General features: G+C 37.9%; 1 protein-coding gene across 1 annotated transcript in view; it reads right to left on the reverse strand.

The window, feature by feature from the left end:
• The window catches only part of ABCA13 (ATP binding cassette subfamily A member 13), a gene marked incomplete at both ends in the record, with an annotated part of 438,366 nt that overhangs the window by 250,723 nt on the left and 167,288 nt on the right, over window positions 1-20,355 (reverse strand). Inside the window, 4 exons of the mRNA XM_081283275.1 lie at window positions 3,640-3,771; window positions 5,248-5,317; window positions 7,123-7,452; window positions 8,754-8,868. Coding sequence (XP_081139401.1) covers window positions 3,640-3,771; window positions 5,248-5,317; window positions 7,123-7,452; window positions 8,754-8,868 — 647 coding nt within the window. The remainder of the gene's footprint in view (window positions 1-3,639; window positions 3,772-5,247; window positions 5,318-7,122; window positions 7,453-8,753; window positions 8,869-20,355) is intronic.

A 20,355-nucleotide genomic window follows, 5' to 3' on the forward strand; every position in this document is an offset into this window, starting at 1 on the left:
TTCCATGAGCATGCCATTGTTTAAATCCTTGTCAATTTATAGTGAGAACCTTATGTAAATCATCAGCCATCTCCATTCTTCCTCATCATTTTTAATAATTTGGGGTCATTATTACAGATTTATATTTCTAGCTATCCTTCAGAAACATTTTATCAACTAAAAACATATTCCTCTCTTTGGCACTTTTATTTCAATGACTTATGTAAGTTCCATTATATTACATTAACATAATGCTGCATATTAGATGTTACATTATTTAAAAACATAGAAATTTGTACATTAATTGGAGAAAATCAACACACTCATAATGATGAATATCCCTGTTCACTGATAAAGCATCTCTTTTCATTCAGTCAACTATAAATTATATTCTTTGCCATTTTAATTTTTTTGATACATATTCTCTTTTACATTGATTCATGATGAGAGACCATTTTATTGCTTTTAAGAATGAAATTTCTTGCCATTTATACTGTGTATTTATTGCTGATATACAGTAACGCTTAAAATTTTTGTGTATCTATGATCAATCATTGTACCATTTTTCAGTTGATTTATACAAACTAGAAATAATAATGGGTTTACCTCATTTTTTGATATTTCTGTTTTGTCTCTTCTGGCAGTGGCTAAAGCTTTGTCTTAGCATTTAGTTTCTTGTTTACCATAAACACCTACAGGGGACACTGAGAGCTACAGGGGTTGCCCTGAGCTAGAAGATAGTCAGCTGCTCCTCACCCTTAGCCCTCTCATTCCCTCTGCACCCTCCCTACTGCACTGAGAACCCAGAGAATTCCCAGACCTTCTCCAGTCTTCATGGCCCACAGCCCCTTGGCCTCTGTTAGGCAGGAGACTTCTGTGAACCTGATGAATGTCCCTCTATGTGCATTTTCACCCCTTCTCCTCTCACCTTTTCCATTCTTACTCCTACAACATCAGTGCCTCCCGGGAGACTACATCATCCTCACCAAGACACAGGCATGGAGGAATGCTATCCATCTCAAATTATCATCATCATCATCATCATCATCATCATCATCATCATATCCAAAAGCCTAACTACATCTACCAGCTACAGCTATGGCTCCCTTTTGTTCAAATTCAGCTCAGTTATGCTGCAGAAGGATGCAGAATTGGAAGGCAGCCAGGACTGCTTTCTCTGATATCTCTCTATCTCTCTCTCCCCTCACCCTCTCTCCCTTTTTCTCTTTCCTGAAACTTGTTCTACCAGGAGCTCTTTCACTGCAAATGCCCAGAGGGCCTGAGAAGTTGGCTATGCCCTGGCCTGGCTTGACTCATCTGCCTTCTAATCTGGGAAAACAGTTTGTTCGCATAGGACTTCAATCTAATAGAAAAAGATTGATGTGGGATTTGGAGGGAAATCCTAATTGAGTTCCTTTGCTTTACTATAATATATGAAAATATTGCCCCCAGGATCCTCATGCCTCATGTCCTGATGGTAGAGAGGAAATCAGATCACCACTGGCCCCCAAACACATTTCACCTCATCTCATCATTGCTGTAGGTAGCTCGTTTTTGCTAATCTTTGTGCTTGTAGGATGCTTCTCTTTCAAGTCATCAGCTACTTTCTATTCAGATAAGTTTCCTTCGTATTAATTTTCTATGCTGTGATGATCACTTCCTCTGCAAATCTAGGTTTCCTCATCCTTTGACAAATGACCATTTCCTGTGCCCTTTATTCCAAAGATGCCTACCCATCTCAGGAGTGATAGCCAACTGCATGGCCTCTCATAGTCCGTCTACCACTTTTCCCTTATTCTTAGTGACTTCCTCCTCGTCCTCCAGGACTCCATCTTCATCTATCCAGACCAGGTGCCTCGAACCATCCATTGGCTTTGTGTGTGAGCAATGCGCATTTGAGCATATGAGGGGACTGGTCTGGCACTGGGTGCTGATGGGGCTATGCGAGGCAACTGTGCCTTTCCTCTCACTCTGCCTGTGATGCCACACAGCACCTGAGATGGGTGTGACTTGCCAAGATGTCAACCAATCTGCTGAACACAGGACATCACCAAGCAAAACTCCACCCTTCAAAACTCTACCCCTTGCCTTATTTGGGTGAAATATTCTATCGAATGTCTTTTCCCCAATAAACAGGAGGGTTCCAGGTGTGCTCTCTCTCTTGCTTTTTCCAGTGATGCCCAGCATGGAACTGACCCTTGGGTGGAGCTGACCCTTGGGGTCACCGAGCAGTCCTGTCCTCGACCTTAGAAACTCACATTCGTGTTTTATGTGGTTTCTTCGCCTTTTTTTCAGTTTATTGATGCAGCCAGCTCCTCTGACCCTAGCACATCTTGCCAGCCCGGCCAGCTGGTGACAACCAGTTTTGATTTTTTATGCTCATTACTGCTTCTTTACCGTTTATATTGACATCACATGCCTATCTCGTAACATTTCTTTCTTTTCAATATCCAACTGTTTCTCATATAGTTTCCTAGAAACCTTAGCCTTTGCAATTCTTTTTTCATAATCTCTTATTTCCTACAGTCCCTCTTTTCTTAAATTTTATTCCAAGTATCAAGATGATACATTCTAAGTTTTACCAAAATAATGCACTCTCTCTACTACTTAATGTCATATTTTCCTCCTTTTCTGTAAAATAAGTTTTTCAATGACCCACATTGTTTTTACATGTATCTGTCCTTAAAGAATGCGTGATCTCTCCAAGTCTGGAATGTGTTTTCACAGACAGAATTAACTAGGCTTTTTGTTCCCCCTTCTAACTCTCCATTTTCATTTGCATGTAATTGGAATTTCCATTTATCACTCTTAATTTTAAAGGATAGATTCCAGTTCTTTTGGAAATATGTAGTCAAAGTCATATGTAAATTCAGCAAGAAAATTCAATACCATCAAAACATTGTTTCAACTTTTAAAAAATTAAGTGTGATTTATGCTTTTGGGGGCATGAATCATAAAAGTAAAGGCACACTTCTTTCCCTCCTAACCAAGCAGAGACAATCCACCCTTGGTGATTCTCCCTGTGATGGGTGTGCTCATCTTCCAACCCCCAGGGAGTGTTCTACACACTAAAAAGGAAGTGTACCACACTTGGAGAAGCCCTACTGATAGCCCTGAGTGTGGAGATGGCTCCTGACCCTCAGCCAATCCAATTCTAAGCCCTCCTGTTCAGCCTGGCCACCTTCCATATCTTCCCACTGACCTGCTGCCGGTTGAGGACATAGTCCCTCCACTTCCCTTGGTTAGGCTCCTGGTCCAGGGTACCCTGATCCGTAGCCAGATGTTACTGTCTGGGAGCCATCATCATCATGGGCCTCAGATTCTCTTTCCCCAACTCCCCTCATGCCCATCTCCCTCAGATACTCCACTGGAAAAATGAGGAGCCTTTCTGAATATGATTGACAGAGCCTACCCATTGGAATCTGCTAAGTGGGCTTGGTGGACTTTCACCCTGCATTTGTTTTGTCTAACCCCTCACCTGACCTTTGACTTTTCACCTGGGATGCAAGCACCTCAAAAAGTCACCGCTCCTTTTAAAATATGTCCTATGAGTTCCCTTTCAGATATCTTCTATAAGAATAAATAATTATGCCAAAATTCATGTGGGTAGGTTTAAACTATTTTTTAAGTTGACTTTATTATAAAGTGCAGATTTCTTACCAGGAATCAAGTTGCTGAAGTACCATCCACATAAAAAATAAAGGCTTGAATCAAACAGAATCATCCAGCAAACCCAGCCAAATGTCATGCCCCCTGGTTCTGGAGCCTGGTACATATTATTCCACTGGATCCCTGGTAGAAAAGGTCAGAGTTAGAATTGCACTCCCTCTTTGACTGTAGATTTTGGTGAGACGAGTTAATAAATTCTGGAGGCTCAAGTAGAGCTGAATAAAGGCAAAACAAAAGGAAAGTTAATACCATTGGCTGAATTCTTCAAGGAAATGTTGGCTTTCTGCGTATACATCTATTTCAGTGTGTCAGGTAGAGGAAACCTTGGTATCATTTTAATTTCTACCATTTAAAAAAATTGTAAAGGTCACCTTACTTACCTTCAGTATTATTTACTCAACTAAAAGCCATTCACATTATGAGAAAATAAGAATTTCTTTTTTGGTAAGTAAAAAGAAGACTCCTGAGAACACAAATTCTAAATTTTTAATTCTCTCTGCTCTTGGAAAACATGTAAATAGATACAAAAATATTTTTGAATCCTATTTACATGGGAAATACAGGGTGGGAAAGAATTTGTTTTCTTACAATGCTTCTGCAATTTATTTACAGATTAATATATAAGTTTAAAAAGACATTCATTTTTCAAATGTTTCTTATAATACTAACCTATAACTCAATAATAATACATGTTTTAGTCTTTATGCACTTCTTGGAATTGGAACCAAACTATTCAAATAGTCTAATAGAGACCATTTTTCTTCTGAATTTCTTAATTTGCTTTAGTTTAAAGATCAGTTTGAGGAATACAGGAGGAAACATTCAGAATTACTCGTCTATTCAATAACAACATGTTTTATTGAAAATGTCAGGGAAACCTAAGAACTACAAATTAAGTGGCTGATGTAACAAGAGCTAGAGTTTTATAGCATATATTTTACCTATCTTTACAGAAATCATAAAAATATCTAAGAAATTTATCTATTCTTGTTTAGAAGTTCAGTTGTCAAAATGTCAAGTAAAAAATTCTGTCAACAATTTTTTAAAAAACTGATTTTAAGCTGTATTAATGGGAATAAAATATGTTTTAAACTGGAGGAAATAGCTGTGCTCTGTTCTACACTGGTTACGCTGCGACCCAGCAAATAGTAAAGATAGGAGCTGATAAATTTGTTAGTCGTTGTCATTTGTAAGAGGGAACTATAGGAAAGTAGAAAGAAGGAGCAGAGGAACCCAAGAGATGGATCCTAATTCAATAATACTCTAGCAAGGTGGAATATAGGGGCACATCTGGAAGATTCTGGAAGGTCCCTGTGTTGAGCATGTATCAAGGATGTCCAAAGGAAGGTCCAAGCACTATCTGGGTGTTTGATTGATGACATCTACAGGAAGGGCTGCCAGGGTTATTCTTGATTGTTCTCAAAATGGAGACAAATTGATGGTGGGAAGTATTTTCATCAATGAAATCAAATGTCAGAATCTCCCTCTAAATGCTTCACTTGGTAATGCAGCCTTTCTACTATATCACTTGCAGAATACCTATAAGTTTCGAAAAACCTGAGTCATTGAGAGTCATTTTCCAAAAATGTGTCCTCTTACCTGCCTCTTGTCCTTCCAGGAATGTAATGAAAAATACTCCTTGTCCAAAGGCAGTTGTTGAGAGGAGGCACTGCCCACAGATTGGTGGAGTAAGGAGAAAAACAGTACATTAGTGTTTGATTAGGACCAGAGAAAATCCACAATACCAAATTCAAAGAGAGACACCATGACACTTTCTGATTCCGAGGATGCCAAACCATTGCTTCAGGCAGTAATTTAAATATCTGAGCCTGAAAGTCTTAGCAGACTGTCAACCCTCTCTGAACAGTGTGCTAACAAGCTAGTTTTTAATGTTAAAAGGAATTACTTCCCTTTTCTGCAATGCTTGAAGTGTCATAAATCCAATGCACTGTATACAGAAATGTGTAGCAAGAAACAGTAGAAAATGGAATGGAGCAATTTACTAGGTTTTTTATTATTAAGTGAATGCCCTGGAGCACACTGCAAACAGACTGATGGAATATGGACATTATTCTACACTAGAAAGAGAGTGTACTGAAGGAAAATGTTATTTTATCTTCAGTGGGGAGGACCTATGTCAGAAAACAAAAAAATAGAAAGCTATTGAAAAAGCATCTTACATTTACAAATATAATGTACCAGAGTTAGATTTTTTCAATTGCTAGAAAACATTTGAATATGTAAAAAGGAAATCAAGTACTGAATATATAGAACCCTTAAATATAAAGACTGAAGTAAAAATAAAATTGACAGCATTAGAAATTTAGCTCAGCTCATCAATGGCTCTTTCTACACAGTTCTATGGGAGGGACACTAAATGGTCCCACTTGTGTTAATTATTCTAATAACACCTAATTCATATCAGCACCAAATTATTTGTTATCACAGATGGTGAATTAAGCTACTCAAATCAATAAACACATATCAGTGGACCAAACATTAATTGAATGGAACCATTTTTACCGTGTATGCATATTAATGCTGTGTGTACATGACTAAAAAAAAACCACAGCATTCAGTGGTTTATTGGACTTGAAGAAAAATAATTGGGCTTTCACAGATATATTTCACTCTCAGGCCATAAATGAGCATAAAAGTGATTGATACACTCACTGGGGCTGCCAAGGACTTTCAAAAGACTTTAAATACCCCTCAGATTCCAACCAAATCTCCCTGGTACCTCCTCAAAGTGACTCCATATACACATCCAAATAGACTGCAATATAAGAAAATCACCTGACCTATTGGAGATCATAAAGACTCAAGCATAATGCAAATGGGTATAGGTATGACACTGATTTAATGAAAGACCGATTTAATAGTGAATTGTTCACCTCTCCCACATTAATTGGGTTCCTGCTACATCAGGCACTGGGATAGCCGGACAATAGTCATAAAAGTATAAGTTTCCATCTTCTATGTATCTTATATTGCAGACCTGAAACCATTCTTATTCTTTTTCATAAGGTACATTTTAATGGATGAGCGATTCTGACATTGCTAACAGAGAGATCTTTCCACTTATGTGATGTAATTCATGATGCATCAAGAAAAATGCTTATTTTTTACTTCTAAAATAGCTTTAGAAATCTATTTCTTTCCATGCATGAAACAAAAAGAAACTAAAGTGATATGCATCCTTAAGGATGCCATTGATTTCTCAGAGTCTTCCAAGAGCCCCCATTACATGAAAAATGACAATTCTTAATGGGCTGCCATCCAGCAAAACCACCACAATTTCAATGAACTACTACTGTAAGTTTTGCATATGTGGGTAGAATAAAGAAAGTAAATATCAGAAATCCTGTTTAGGTAAGAACATGATAAACTGGCAAGTTAAGGGTGGTGGTTTTTTGTTGTTGTGTAGATCCCTGTTTTATTTTATTTTGCACCTTTACAGAACAACTCACTTACCAGAAATGTCTGAATAACAAAACTTAGTTGGTTGTGCAGAACCAACAGAACTATGTAGGGCAGAAAGCTGATCATGTACGCCAGGCTGGTACACAGGGCTGCTGTATTAGCTTGGCTGAAAAATGCACTCAAGAAGTAACTCAGCATAACAACTGACACCCCAAAATCCAGGAGGAAGAGGAAGATGATGATTGCATTGCTGTAGGTGAAGATGCCACTTGCTTTCAGAATGATGGCCAGAGCAGCACTGCTCAAGGTCAGCATGGCTGCATTCTCCAGGAACCAAGCCAGGAAGTGAGTTGTTGGATGCACTCCCATCATCCGCAGGTACTGTCAACAGAGGGAAACCCAGAGTTGTCATAGCAAGAGGTACCACAGAAAGAACAGGGCAGCTTGTGGGACAGAGAAGGAGTACCAATGGAAGGTAAACTGGCATGAGCATGTTATTTTCATAAGCACCTTAGGTAGGTCTTTACTGCTTCAGGGGAGAACTGAAACTCAGACATTAAAACAATCTCACCAGTGAGAACAGAGCTTCAATGGGCAGGGGCAGGTGGCTTAGACCTCAAGTTTGGTGAACTACAGTCCCATTATGTTTTCTTGTTTACTGAGGGTTTATTATCTTTGTTTTCATTTTTGTTCATTTTGCATTTCATTTATGTTAGTTTGTTCTCTCTCTCTCTCTCTCTCTCTCTCTCTCTCTCTCTCTCTCTCTCTCTTTTAATAAGGACAAAGAGAAAGGAAAGAAACACTGGTGCTTAAGCATCTTAATTTGGAGGATCACTGCCTGTTTTAGAAAATATGTTTTTCAAAATACCCCTGGTTGAAGTAATACAGATAAAGCAATTCTTCCATGAAACTACTGTTTTCTCACCAATCATATTGTGTTATCTTTGGGCATGGTGCTGATGAGTGTGGAAGGAGTACATGTGCCTCTCAGACACACTCTGGCTGGCCAGCTGGCTGGTGGCAGTAGGGAGCCCAGCAAGTAGATACTCAGTGGTGGGGGAGAAACACTCATGAGTAGATAGATAGATAGTAAATGGGAAAATGCTAAACAGGGATGCAAGTGCTCTGCATCATATGTCAAATTTGAAGAACAGTACGTTTAACTTCAACACATTATTTCTGCAAATTAATAAATACTCAATAAGTCAATGACGTGCACCCCTCGTCACTGTTCTTACTGCTCTTCAGAAATCAACAGACAGTCACGTCTTCACCAGATACTTTTATCAGCTTTCATTCTTTAAGTCTGATGGTTTCAAGTTGCAGCAATATCAGGACAAAAATTCAAGGCTTTCGCACAGAGTTCTAATGACAGATTAAGGTGGAAAGTCTGCTGATAAGTCTTTCTAATTTTTATGAAAGTCGCTAAGTGAGCAATGCTGGATTTGATCTTTCAGTGTCATATGGTTCTTCTTTGGTTTTCTTCCATCTCAATAAAATATCTGTTAAAATCTGGCAGCACTTCAGACTTCAACGTAACCTGATGTTCCTATAATAGGGATGCAGTGGGACCCTACCTAGGGGGCCCAGCTGAGAAGAGAGAGGCAAAATAGAAAGGCCTGAGCAAGTCACTGCCCAGGATTCATTTCCAAAGTCTCACAAGCAAGGTTAAGGCCATTTACCTCTTCTATCTGGATCTCCCGCTCATAAACCAGTTTTCGGACCATGCTGGCCACCGATACCATCCAAGTCAACATCATGATCAGAGGGAAAAAGAAACCGACGTTGTTCAAGAATCTGTAAGGGCATATTCAGTCAGCATTTGAGGGCAAGAGAAATTATTCATGAGTACTGCACCCATCTGAGCTTTTTAAAGTCATCTTACAAATCATGCGCCTCCAAGAGCAAGGTCTCAACGGGCCTAGGATTTAGGTAGGGCTGCTGTGATTAGTGTTTCAGCTTTGAAGGTATACAAATGCATGAAGGAGATCCATGCAGGAGACACAACTAATTTGAGGTCCCTCAAGTAGCCACAGCCCAACCCAATCTTCTGACACCTGCTATAGACAGCACAAGTCAGAGGAAAGAAAGAGGTCATTGTTCTATGACTTCAATTTCTTCCACTTTAATTGGGACCAACCATTTTCTCTCCTCAATCAATGACAGCAATTGATTATCCTATAATTGTTTACAAAATATGCAAAAACTGGTAAATAAACATCTCCCTATTTCTCCAACATTCACTTTTCAAAACATTCTAACTGGGCTCCATTTCTAATACACGACAAGGACACCATTTAGGTCATGTCTCTAAATCCAGTAAGAAGTTTTCAAAAGTTTTCCTTCCTGCCTGCTCAGCTGTGTTTGATAACACTGGCCACACATCCCATTCCTTCCTTCCCTCAACCCCTCTTAGCTTTCAGAACAACACTTGGCTTTCCACCACTGCTAGGCAGCTTCTCAGTCTCCCCACTAACAACTTCTCCTGTACCTATCCTTTAAATGTGGACATTTTAACCCCAATCCTGGGATAACTGCTGGGTTCTCTGTCTTCTCATGCCAAAGTGAGCTCTAGATTCACACATTAACTATCCATCACTGAAACCAACCAAAGGTGCAAACCATATTAATGGGCCTACGATATATACATGGACCATACAGAAAGAGGGCCTACCGTTAAAGACTCCCTCATTCTAACATATGGCAGGGGACATAAAATCAACCAATAAACAAAGAGATTTGTCACACAGAGGCAGGAAGGGATCAATGCTATGAGGAGGAAAGCAGCAGTTGTTACAAACAATAAAAGGGATGATTTTTAGACAGGGGTATTAGGCAAGGTCACCATGGAAGAAATATTTAAGCAAAGCGCAGATAAATTGAGGAAAGGAAAGTGCCAGGGACAGAGGTCGGAGCAGACACAACCCAACCAGGAGAGGCCAAGCCATCCTGAATCAGCAGGCTATAGGATTTGAGCACCAGCTGGGGCCAGATAATGCAGGGACTTTCCCATGTCAGGGTAAGTTCTGGATTTTAGCAGATAAAAAGGGGGGATACCAAGAATGGATTCAAAGAAAAGGAGAGGGGGAAACAGTGAGGTGATAAAATTAGGAGTATGGTTTTTAAGAAGGAAACATTAAATGTAACACAAACAATGGACTGTTTAACTGTTAAACAATTAACTCCAGAGGTCAGGGAGCCCTCTGGAGAGAGGAGTGGGGACATTATAGCAGGTAGGAGCCATCTGAACAGGAGACAAGGGAGCTATTACAGATGTTGACCCTGGAAAAGGGGAGAGTTCCAATGGGACCCTGCAGTGATGGTCTCCAGGGTCCCATCAGACTTCTCCTTCAAGGCATTCACTACAATATGGAAGCTGCTCTCTCTACAGGTGCCAGCCTCCCATGCTAGAGGCTCAGGTGATAGGGGACAGTTTCCCACTGAGCCAAACTTTGTTGATGAACAAATGAAAAAGGGAATTAACTTTTGTTTTTACTCATTTTTCTGCTTATGACAATTGTTCTGGGCTGTTGGAGAATCACACTTTCTTTTTAATAATGCAGAGTTAGTTTTATTGATGTGGAAAGAAGCCCACAAGATTATTGCATGAAATATCAGGACACCAGACCTTGTAAAATGGTAAATATCTAGCTACCTATATTTGCATAATTGTGCATATGCCCAGGATTATTCTAGAACAGTGTTAAACCAGCCAATTAAGACAGTAATTATTTCTAAATTCTGGAATCTTATCTAACTTTGATTCTTTATTTGGACTTTTCTCTTTATCTATATAGATATAAAAATATATAGCACACATGAATTATGTAACATTTATAATCTGCAGTCATTATAAACCTTAAACAACAACAAAAAAAAAAAGGTTTCTTTTTCAAAAGGAATGAAATATGTGAAGATAAAGGCAGCAGGAAGACATGGGGAAAGGCTGGGGGAAGGGCTCAAGGTGATTGGCCAGGGCACGGCTCATAGCCCCACAGAGAGTCCGCTTCCATCCTGGCAAATATACTGGGTCAGAGGCAGATGGAAAGTTTCAGTGGAGGAGTTCAATGAAGACTCTAACACCTACTTGAGTTCTAGAAGTTCACTTATTTGTGTCAAGTGTTCAAGTAAAAATTTTACAATGTACATTTGAAATTGACTTTTATGGATTCTATAACTATGGCACAAGATACTAACAAGATTTTCTTTTCTTTTTTGGTTAATTGTACACATTGCAGCACAACTTTTCATTTCTTGGATTGTACACAATGTAGCGTCATCCATATGTGTAGTCATACATGTACCTAGAGTACTGATATCCATCTCATTCCACCATCTTTCTTGCCCCCATGTTCCCTCCCCTCCCCACCCTCTCTTTTGCCCAAAGTTCCTCCATTTTCCCCATTCCCCCTCCCCCCATTATGGATCAGCATCCATTTATCAAAGAGAACAATCAGCCTTTGGTTTTTTGGGATTGGCTTATTTGGCTTAGCATGATATTCTCCAACTCTATCCAATTACCTGCAAATGCCATAATTTTATTCTCTTTTAATGTTGAGTAATATTCCATTGTGTTTATATACCACAGTTTCTTTATACATTCATATATTGAAGGACATCTAGGAGTGTTTCCACATCTTAACTATTGTAAATTGGGCTGCTATAAACATTGATGTGGCTACATGACTACAGTAGGCTGATTTTAAGTCTTTGGGTATAGACCAAAGAGTGGGATAGCTGGGTCAAATGGTGGTTCCATTCCAAGTTTTCTAAGGAATCTCCATACTGCTTTTTAGATTGGTTGCACCAATTTGAATTCCCACCAGCAATGTTTGAGTGTGCCGTTTCCCCCACATCCTCACCAACATCTACTATTGTCTCTATTCTTGATAACTGCCATTCTGACTGGCATGAGATAAAATCTTAGTTTTGATTTGCATTTCTCTAATTACTAGAGATGTTGAACAATTTTTCATATATTTGTTGATTGAAAGTATAGCTTATTCTGAGAGTGTCTGTTCAGCTCCTTATCCCATTTATTCGTTGGGTTGTTTGTTTGTTTGTTTGGTGTTAAGTTTTTTGAGTTCTTTATATATCTTGGAGATTAGTGCCCTATCTAACATACATGTGGCAAAAATTTGCTCACCAAATGTAGGCTGTCTCTTCACCTGATTGTTTCTTTTTGCTAAGAAGCTTTGTAGTTTGAATCCATCCCATTTATTATTCTTGACTTTATTTATTGTGCTTTAGGAGTCTTGTTAAAGAAGTCAGTGCCTAATCCGGCATAATGAAGATTTGGACCTACTTTTTCCTCTTTTATGCTCAGGGTCTCTGGACTAATTGCTAGGTCCTTGGTGAACTTTGAGTTGAGTTTTGTGCATGGTGAGAGATAGGGGTTTAGTTTCATTTTGTTGCATATGGGTTTCCAGTTTTCCCAGCACCATTGTTGAAGAGGCTATCTTTTCTCCAATGTATGTTTTTGGCGCCTTTGTCTAGTATGAGATAACTGTATTTATGTGGGTTTGTTTCTGTGTCCCCTATTCTGTACCATTGGTCTATATATCTATTTTGGTGCCAATACCTTGCTGTTTTTGTTACTATTGTTCTGTAGTGTAGTTTAAGGTCTGGTATTGTGATGCCTCCTTGCTTCACTCTTCTTTATAAGGACTGCTTTGGCAATTCTGGGTCTCTTATTTTTCCAAATGAATTTCATGATTGCTTTTTCTATTTCTATTAGGAATGACGATGGGATTTTAATTGGAATCACATTAAATCTGTATACTGCTTTGGGTAGTATGGCCATTTTGACAATTTTAATTTTGCCTATTCAAGAGCTTGGAAGATCTTTCCATCTTCTAAGGTCTTCTTCAATTTCTTTCTTTATTGTTCTATAGTTTTCATTGTAGAGGTCTTTCACTTCTTTTGTTGATTCCCAAGTTTGTTGTTGTTGTTGTTGTTGTTGTTGTTGTTTTTGAGGATATTATGAAATGGGGTAGTTTTCCTAATTTCTTTTTTTATTTTATTATTTTTGTAAATACACAACAACAGTGGAATGCATTACAATCCTTATTGTACATATAGAGCACAATTTTTCATATCTCTGTATATAAAGTATGTTCACATCAATTTATGCCATTATACATGTATTTTTTGCATCACAATTCTTAATACACATATATACCTCAATTTTTCTTATCTCTGTTTGTATATAAGGTATGTTGACATCCAAATCAAGTTTTCATACATGTACTTTGTATAATGATGTCCATCACATTCCACCATCCTTGCTAATCCCCTCCCCCCTCCCTTTTCCTCCTACCCCTCTTCCCTATCTAGAATTCATCTAATCCTCCCATGCTCTCCCTCCCTACCCCACTATGAGTCACCCTCCTTATTTCAGAGAAAACATTCAGCATTTGTTTTTTGGAGATTGGCTGACTTCACTTAGCATTATCTTCTCCAACGCCATCCATTTACCTGCAAATGCCATGATTTTGTTCTTTTTAAACCTGAGTAATATCCCATTGTGTATAAATGCCACACTTTTTTTTTATCCATTCATCCACTGAAGGACATCTAGGTTGGCGCCACAGTTTAGCTATTGTGAATTGTGCTGCTATAAATATTGATGTGGCTGTGTCCCTGTAGTTTGCTGTTTTTAAGTCCTTTGGGTATAGTCCAAGAAGAGGAATAGCTGGGTTAGATGGTGGTTGCACTCCTAGATTTCCAAGTTCCATACTGCTTTACAAATTGGCTGCACCAATTTGCAGTCCCACCAGCAATGTATGAGTGTACCTTTTCCCCCACATCCTTGCCAACACTTGTTGTTTGTCTTCATAATAGTTGCCATTCTGACTGGAGTGAGATGATATCTTAGAATAGTTTTGATTTGCATTACTCTGATTGCTAGAAATGATGAGCATTTTTTCATATATCTGTTGATGGATTTTATATCCTCTTCTGAGAAGTATCTCTTCAGGTCCTTGGCCCATTTATTGATTGGGTTTTTTGTTTTTTGTTTTTGTTTTGCTTTGTTTGTGTGTGTGTGTGTGTGTGTGTGTGTGTGTATGTGTGTTTAGCTTCTTGAGTTCTTTATATACCCTAGAGATTAGTGCTCTATCTGATATGTGAGGGGAAAAAAATTTGCTCCCAGGATGTAGGCTCTCTGTTCACCTCACAGATTGTTTCCTTGCTGAGAAAAAAACTTTTTAGTTTGAATCCATCCCATTTATTGATTCTTGTTTTTAATTCTTGTGCTATAGGAGTCTTATTAAGGAAGTTGGGGCCTAATCCTACATGATGAAGATTAGGGCCTACTTTTTCTTCTATTAGACACAAAGTCTCTGGTTTAATTCCTAGGTCCTTGATCGATTTTGAGTTAAGTTTTATAGGCCAGTAGACCAATGGTACAGAATAGAGGACACATAATTACATTTATCTTATATTAGACAAAGGTGCCAAAAACATTCACTGGAGAAAAGATAGCATCTTCCACAAATATGCTAGGAAAACTGGAAATCCATATGCAACAAAATGAAATTGAACTCCTTTCTCTCACCATGCACAAAAGTTTTCCTAATTTCTCTTTCAGAGGATTCATCACTGATACATAGAAATGCATTTGATTTATGGGTATTGATTTTATATCCTGATACTTTGCTGAATGCATTAATTAATTCTAGAAGTTTTCTGGTGGAGTTTTTTTGGATCTTCTAAATATAGAATCAAGTTGTCAACAAATAAAGATAGTTTGAGTTCTTCTTTTCCTATTTGAATCTTTTTATTTTGTCTAATTGCTCTGGCTAGAGTTTCAAGGACTATGTTGAATAGAAGTGGTAAAGGAGGGCATCCTTGTCTTATTCCAGTTTTTAGAGGGAATTCTTCCAATTTTTCTCCATTTAGAATGATGTTGGCCTTGAGTTTAGCATAGATTGCTTTTACAATGTTGAGGTATGTTTCTACTATCGCTAATTTATCTAATGTTTTGAACATTAAAGGTGCTGTACGTTGTCAAATGCTTTCTCTGCATCAATTGACATAATCATATGATTATTATTTTTAAATCTATTGATGTGATGAATTATATTTATTGATTTCCATATGTTGAACCAACCTGACATCTCTGTAATAAACCCCACTAGATCATGGTGCACTATTTTTAAATATATTTTGTATTCAATTTGCCAGAATTTTATTGAGAATTTTTGCATCAATGTTGATCAAGGGTATTAGTCTGAAATTTTCTGTCTTTGATATATCTCTGCCTGGTTTTGGTATCAGGATGATACTAGCTTCATAGAATAAGTTTTTTAAGGGTTCCTTCCTTTCCTATAATTTGAGGAGTATTGGTATTAATTCTTCTTTGTAGATCTTGTAGAACTTAGCTGTGAATTCGTCTGGTCCTGGGCTTTTCTTGGTTGGTAGACTTTTGATTGTGTCTTCTATTTCCTTGCTTGAAATTGATCTGTTTAAATTGTGTATGTCCTCTTGACTAAGTCTGGGTTGATCATATGGCTCTAAAAAGTTATCGGTGTCTTCAAGGCTTTCTATTTTACTGAAGTATAAATTTTCAAATAGTTTCTAATTGTCTTCTGTATTTCAATAGTGACTGTCATGATATTTCCTTTTCCATCAAAAAATTTAATAATTTGAGTTTTCTCCTTCCTTCTTTTCATTAGGGTGGCTAAGGGTTTGTCAATTTTATTTATTTTTTCAAAGAACCAGCTTTTGGTTGTGTCAATTTTTTGAATTATTTCTTTGGTTTCGATTTCATTGATCCCCACCTAACTGTAATTATTTCCTGTCTTCTACTATGCTGGGTGTTGATTTGTTCTTCTTTTTCTAGAGCTTTAAAATGTAATGTCAGGTCATTTATTTGTTGACTTTTTCTTCTTTTAATGAATGAGCTTAATGTATTGAACTTTCCTCTTAGCACTGCCTTAATAGTGTCCCAGAGATTTTGGTAAGTTGTAGCAGAGTTCTCATTTACCTCTACAAATTTTTTTGTCTCCTCTCTGATGTCTTCTGCTATCCATGCATCACTCAATAGCATATTGTTTAGTCTCCAGGTGTTGTAGTAGCTTCTCTTTTGAATTTTATCATTGATTTCTAATTTCATTCCATTATGATCAAATATAATGCAGGGTAGTATCTCTAATTTTTTTTTTTTTTTGTATTTGCTAAGTCTTGCTTTGTGGCATAACATACAGTCTATTTTGGAGAAGGATCCATGTGCTGCTAAGAAGAAAGTGTATTCCCTCAATGATGGATGAAATATTCTATATATGTCTGTTAAGTCCAAATTATTGACTGTGTTATTCAGTTCTATAGTTTCTTTGTTTAGAAGATATATCCAGTGGTGAGATAGGTATATTAAAGTCACCCAGTATTATTGTGTTGTGGTCTATTTGGTTCTTGTATTTGAGAAGGGTTTGTTTGACATACATAGATGCCCCATTGTTTGGGAGATAGAAAATTTATAATTGTTATATCATTTTGAATGAATCCCTTAAGCCATATGAAATGTCCTTCTTTATCCCTTTTCACTAGCTTTGATTTGAAGTCTACTTTATCTGATATGAGGATGGAAACTCTTGCTTGTTTACATAGTCCATGTGAGTGGTATGTTTTTCCCACCCTTTCACCTTCAGTCTGTGGATGTCTTTTCCTGTGAGATGAGTCTCTTGAAGGCACCATATTGTTGGGTCTCTTTAATCCAATCTGTCAGTTTGATGAGTTTAGGCCACTCACATTCAAGGTTATTATTGAAATATGATTTGTATTCCCAGATATTCTGGTTTATTTTTGGTTTTTAACTGGACTTGGTTTCTCCTTTGATTGGCTTTTCCTTCAGTGAATTCTTCCCTTTGCTGATTTTCATTGTTGTTTTTCATTTCCTCCTCCTGGAATATTTTGCTGAAGATGCTCTGTAGTGCAGGCTTTCTCACTATAAATTCTTTTAACGTTTTTTATCATGAAAGGTTTTTATTTCATCATCATCAAATATGAAGCTTAATATTGCTGGATATAAAATTCTTGGCTGGCATCCATTTTCTTTCAGAGCTTTGTATTTGTTATTCCATGATCTCCTGGCTTTGAGGGTCTAGACTGAAAAAATCTGCTGAGTTACGAATTGGTCTCCCCCTATATGTGATCTGATTCCTCTCTCTTGCGGCCTTTAAAATTCTATCCTTATTCTGTATACTAGACATTTTCATTATAATGTGCCTTGGTGTAGATCTGTTGTAATTTTGTACATTTGGTGTCCTGTAAGTATCTTGTATTCAATTTTCCAGTTCATTCTTCATGCTTGGGAAATTTTCTGATATCTCATAGAGATTGTGCATTCCTTTGGTTTGAATCTCTGTGTCTTCCTCTATCCCAATAAATCTTGGATTTGGTCTTTTTATGCTATCCCATAATTCTTGGATGCTCTGTTAATAGTTTCTTACCATCTTCACTGTGTGATCAACTTTATTTTCCAGGTTGTATACTCTGTCTTAATTATCTGATGTTCTGTCTTCCAGGTGATCTAGTCTGTTGGTGATACTTTCTATTGAGTTTTTTATTTGGTTTATTGTTTTATTCATTTCAAGGATTTATGATTGTTTTTCCCCCAGAATCTCTATCTTTCTTAAAGTAATTTTTTGCTACCTGTATTTGCTTCCTTATCTCTTTGTTGGTATGATCAATGGTTGCCTGTATTTGCTCTCTTATCTCTTTGTTGGAGTGATCAATTTTTACCTGTATTTGTTCATTTAGGTCATTCTTTAATTCACAGATCATTTCAATTATGTATATTCTGACCTCCTTCTCTGACATTTCATCAACTTTGCTGTCTATGGTTTCTATTATTGTAGTGTACTGGTTTGTTTGGGGGCACTTTCTTCTTTTGTTTTTTCATGTTGTCTATGTGTCTTCCTTTCTTCCAGTGCAGATCTGAGATATTACAGTTTCTACCCTAGAATTTTGTAGTGTCTATGCAGATTATCTGTACCTCACTTTGGTGTTGGGCTTCCTGACCCTGCCTGTGTCCCCCAGGGACTGCAACTAAAGATGGTGGCCGCAATAGCAGAGGTAACTCGAGACAGCAATGGAGGTGCCCAAGATGAATGCAACCCCTTTCAGAGATGGGGCTGAAAGGGTGGGCCTTACACTGGCTTTCGGATGCCTCTTCCAAGATGCAGCTGCTTCTAGGCCTCTGCTGTCACAAAGTGGAGGCTATTACATGGGGAGGGCTATGGTGATGGCCTGGGCCTGGGATACAGAGTAGGTCTGCCAGTTGGCAGGTGGGGTTCTGAGCTCCAGCATAGGTCTGCCAGTGGGAAGGTGGACCTGGGCCTAAGCTGGGCCTGGGCTCCCACACAGGTGGGCGATGGTGGTCCAGGCCAAGGCCTGGGCCTAAATCTGGCATAGAGAATCACATTTTTAAGTGGATAACTTGTACATTATACAGTGACTGTGTATAGATGATACAGTGTTTCAGATTTTCTGTTTTGTGGTTTTTCTGGAATTGTCTAATAATCACTTTTGTACTGTTCAGAGCAGGTGGAGATCTATGACAGGAAGCACCATAAATATATCCACTTATACATTCAACAAATGACATCTATTCTAGCAGAGTAAAACAATTTACCACAAAGAAGAAACTCAGAGAACCTGTAAATTTGAAAATAACTAATACTGAGTTTACTTAGGGATTGAAAAAGTTTGTTCATGAACTTCCTCTTTTTTACATAATGGCCAGTAGAGGTAGAGCTATTGAACTCTATTCTTTCATTACCTCAAATCTTTTGAAAGAATCAATGGGTATCTTGTCCAAATCTTACCTAAGATACTACAGTCATTTTGGTCAGAATTCCATGTTGTGGACCCTGCAGACCCTTGAAACTGTGTCAAGAAAAAAGATATCAGGGGCTTGGAATTGGACCAACCCAAACCTGAGAATTCTGCAACAACTGCCTCAGGTTCCAAAGCAAGATCAAACACTCTGCACACACATACCTGATGGAAGACATTTGGTAGAAAGTGAATATTATGAAAAACTGGAGATGAGAGATGATAAGATATGAGATATTACAATGCAGCCTTTTTATCTACTTGTGTGAACTAGTCCAAAAATCAACAGGAGGATGGGGAAAAAAATATATTGTAGTTTTGTTACATGTTTGAAAGAGACCCCCAAATATTTGGAACCACACAGAAACGTAAATTACAGAGATTTCAGAAGCAAACCACCTCTGCTATCAAAAATACACTTCTCAAAAGTGGTTCACCCCAAGGGGAAATGTGCACAGCAGCAGGTGGTACGTGGGTGTCAAGAAGCACATTAAGTGGAAAGTGTGAGAAGCCACCCACCCCTGGACCCTCTTTTCAGAAGAATAGAATAGAAGGTTCTTTAAAAAAAAAGGCAGGGGGGCTGGGTATGTGGCTTAAGCTGTAGTGTGCTCGCCTGGCATGCGTGGGGCGCTGGGTTCGATCCTCAGCACCACATAAAAATAAAATAAAGATGTTGTGTCCACCAAAAACTGAAAAATAAATATTAAAAATCTCTCTCTCTCTCTCTCTCTCTCTCTCTCTCTCTCTCTCTCTCTGTCTCTCTCTCTTTAAAAAAAAAAAATCTAAAAAAAAAAGAGTCTTTAAGCTGCATAGCCACTAATGTCACCTGGTCCTCAACATCAATAGGAACTTCTTGCAGACACCAGGTCAGGAATTCCCAATTCCTTCCAGATAAGCAACAATCACAGCAACAAAAATCTAGCACACTATCTCCACCACAATAAAAAGGGGTTGAGAATTGTAGAATTATTAACAAATGCATGCAAAAAAGATGGTGGCATGGAGCAGATAAAAATATTGAAAGTATTTTGGGTCATTAACTTTTAAATATTCAAATAGGAAAGTTCCTCTGCCTAGACCCACTCCACCATCTTCCTTCCCTTCTGTTTTGTTTTTCTTCTTCAAGGGTTTATGTTACATGAACTTCTGTTCCCTGTGTTTCTTGTCAATAAGAGAGAGAGAGAGAGAGAGAGAGAGAGAGAGAGAGAGAGAATATCTAATATAATAGAATTACTAGAATTTAGTGATGAGAGGGTAAGGTACCAAAATGATGTGAAATGTAAACTGGAAAAACTTAAAAGGATATAGATGAAAATATATCCCCATCAGATAAACAGTGATAAAACTGGAAGAAACACAGAGCAAATAAATACTGCATAAAACAATATGACAAACTACGTGAAAAATAGCTATGGGATATACAACTAAAGGAAACAAAGAGTTTAA

This window comes from Spermophilus citellus (genome assembly GCF_964194105.1).
Source record: "Spermophilus citellus genome assembly, chromosome: 3".
Lineage (NCBI taxonomy): Eukaryota > Metazoa > Chordata > Mammalia > Rodentia > Sciuridae > Spermophilus > Spermophilus citellus.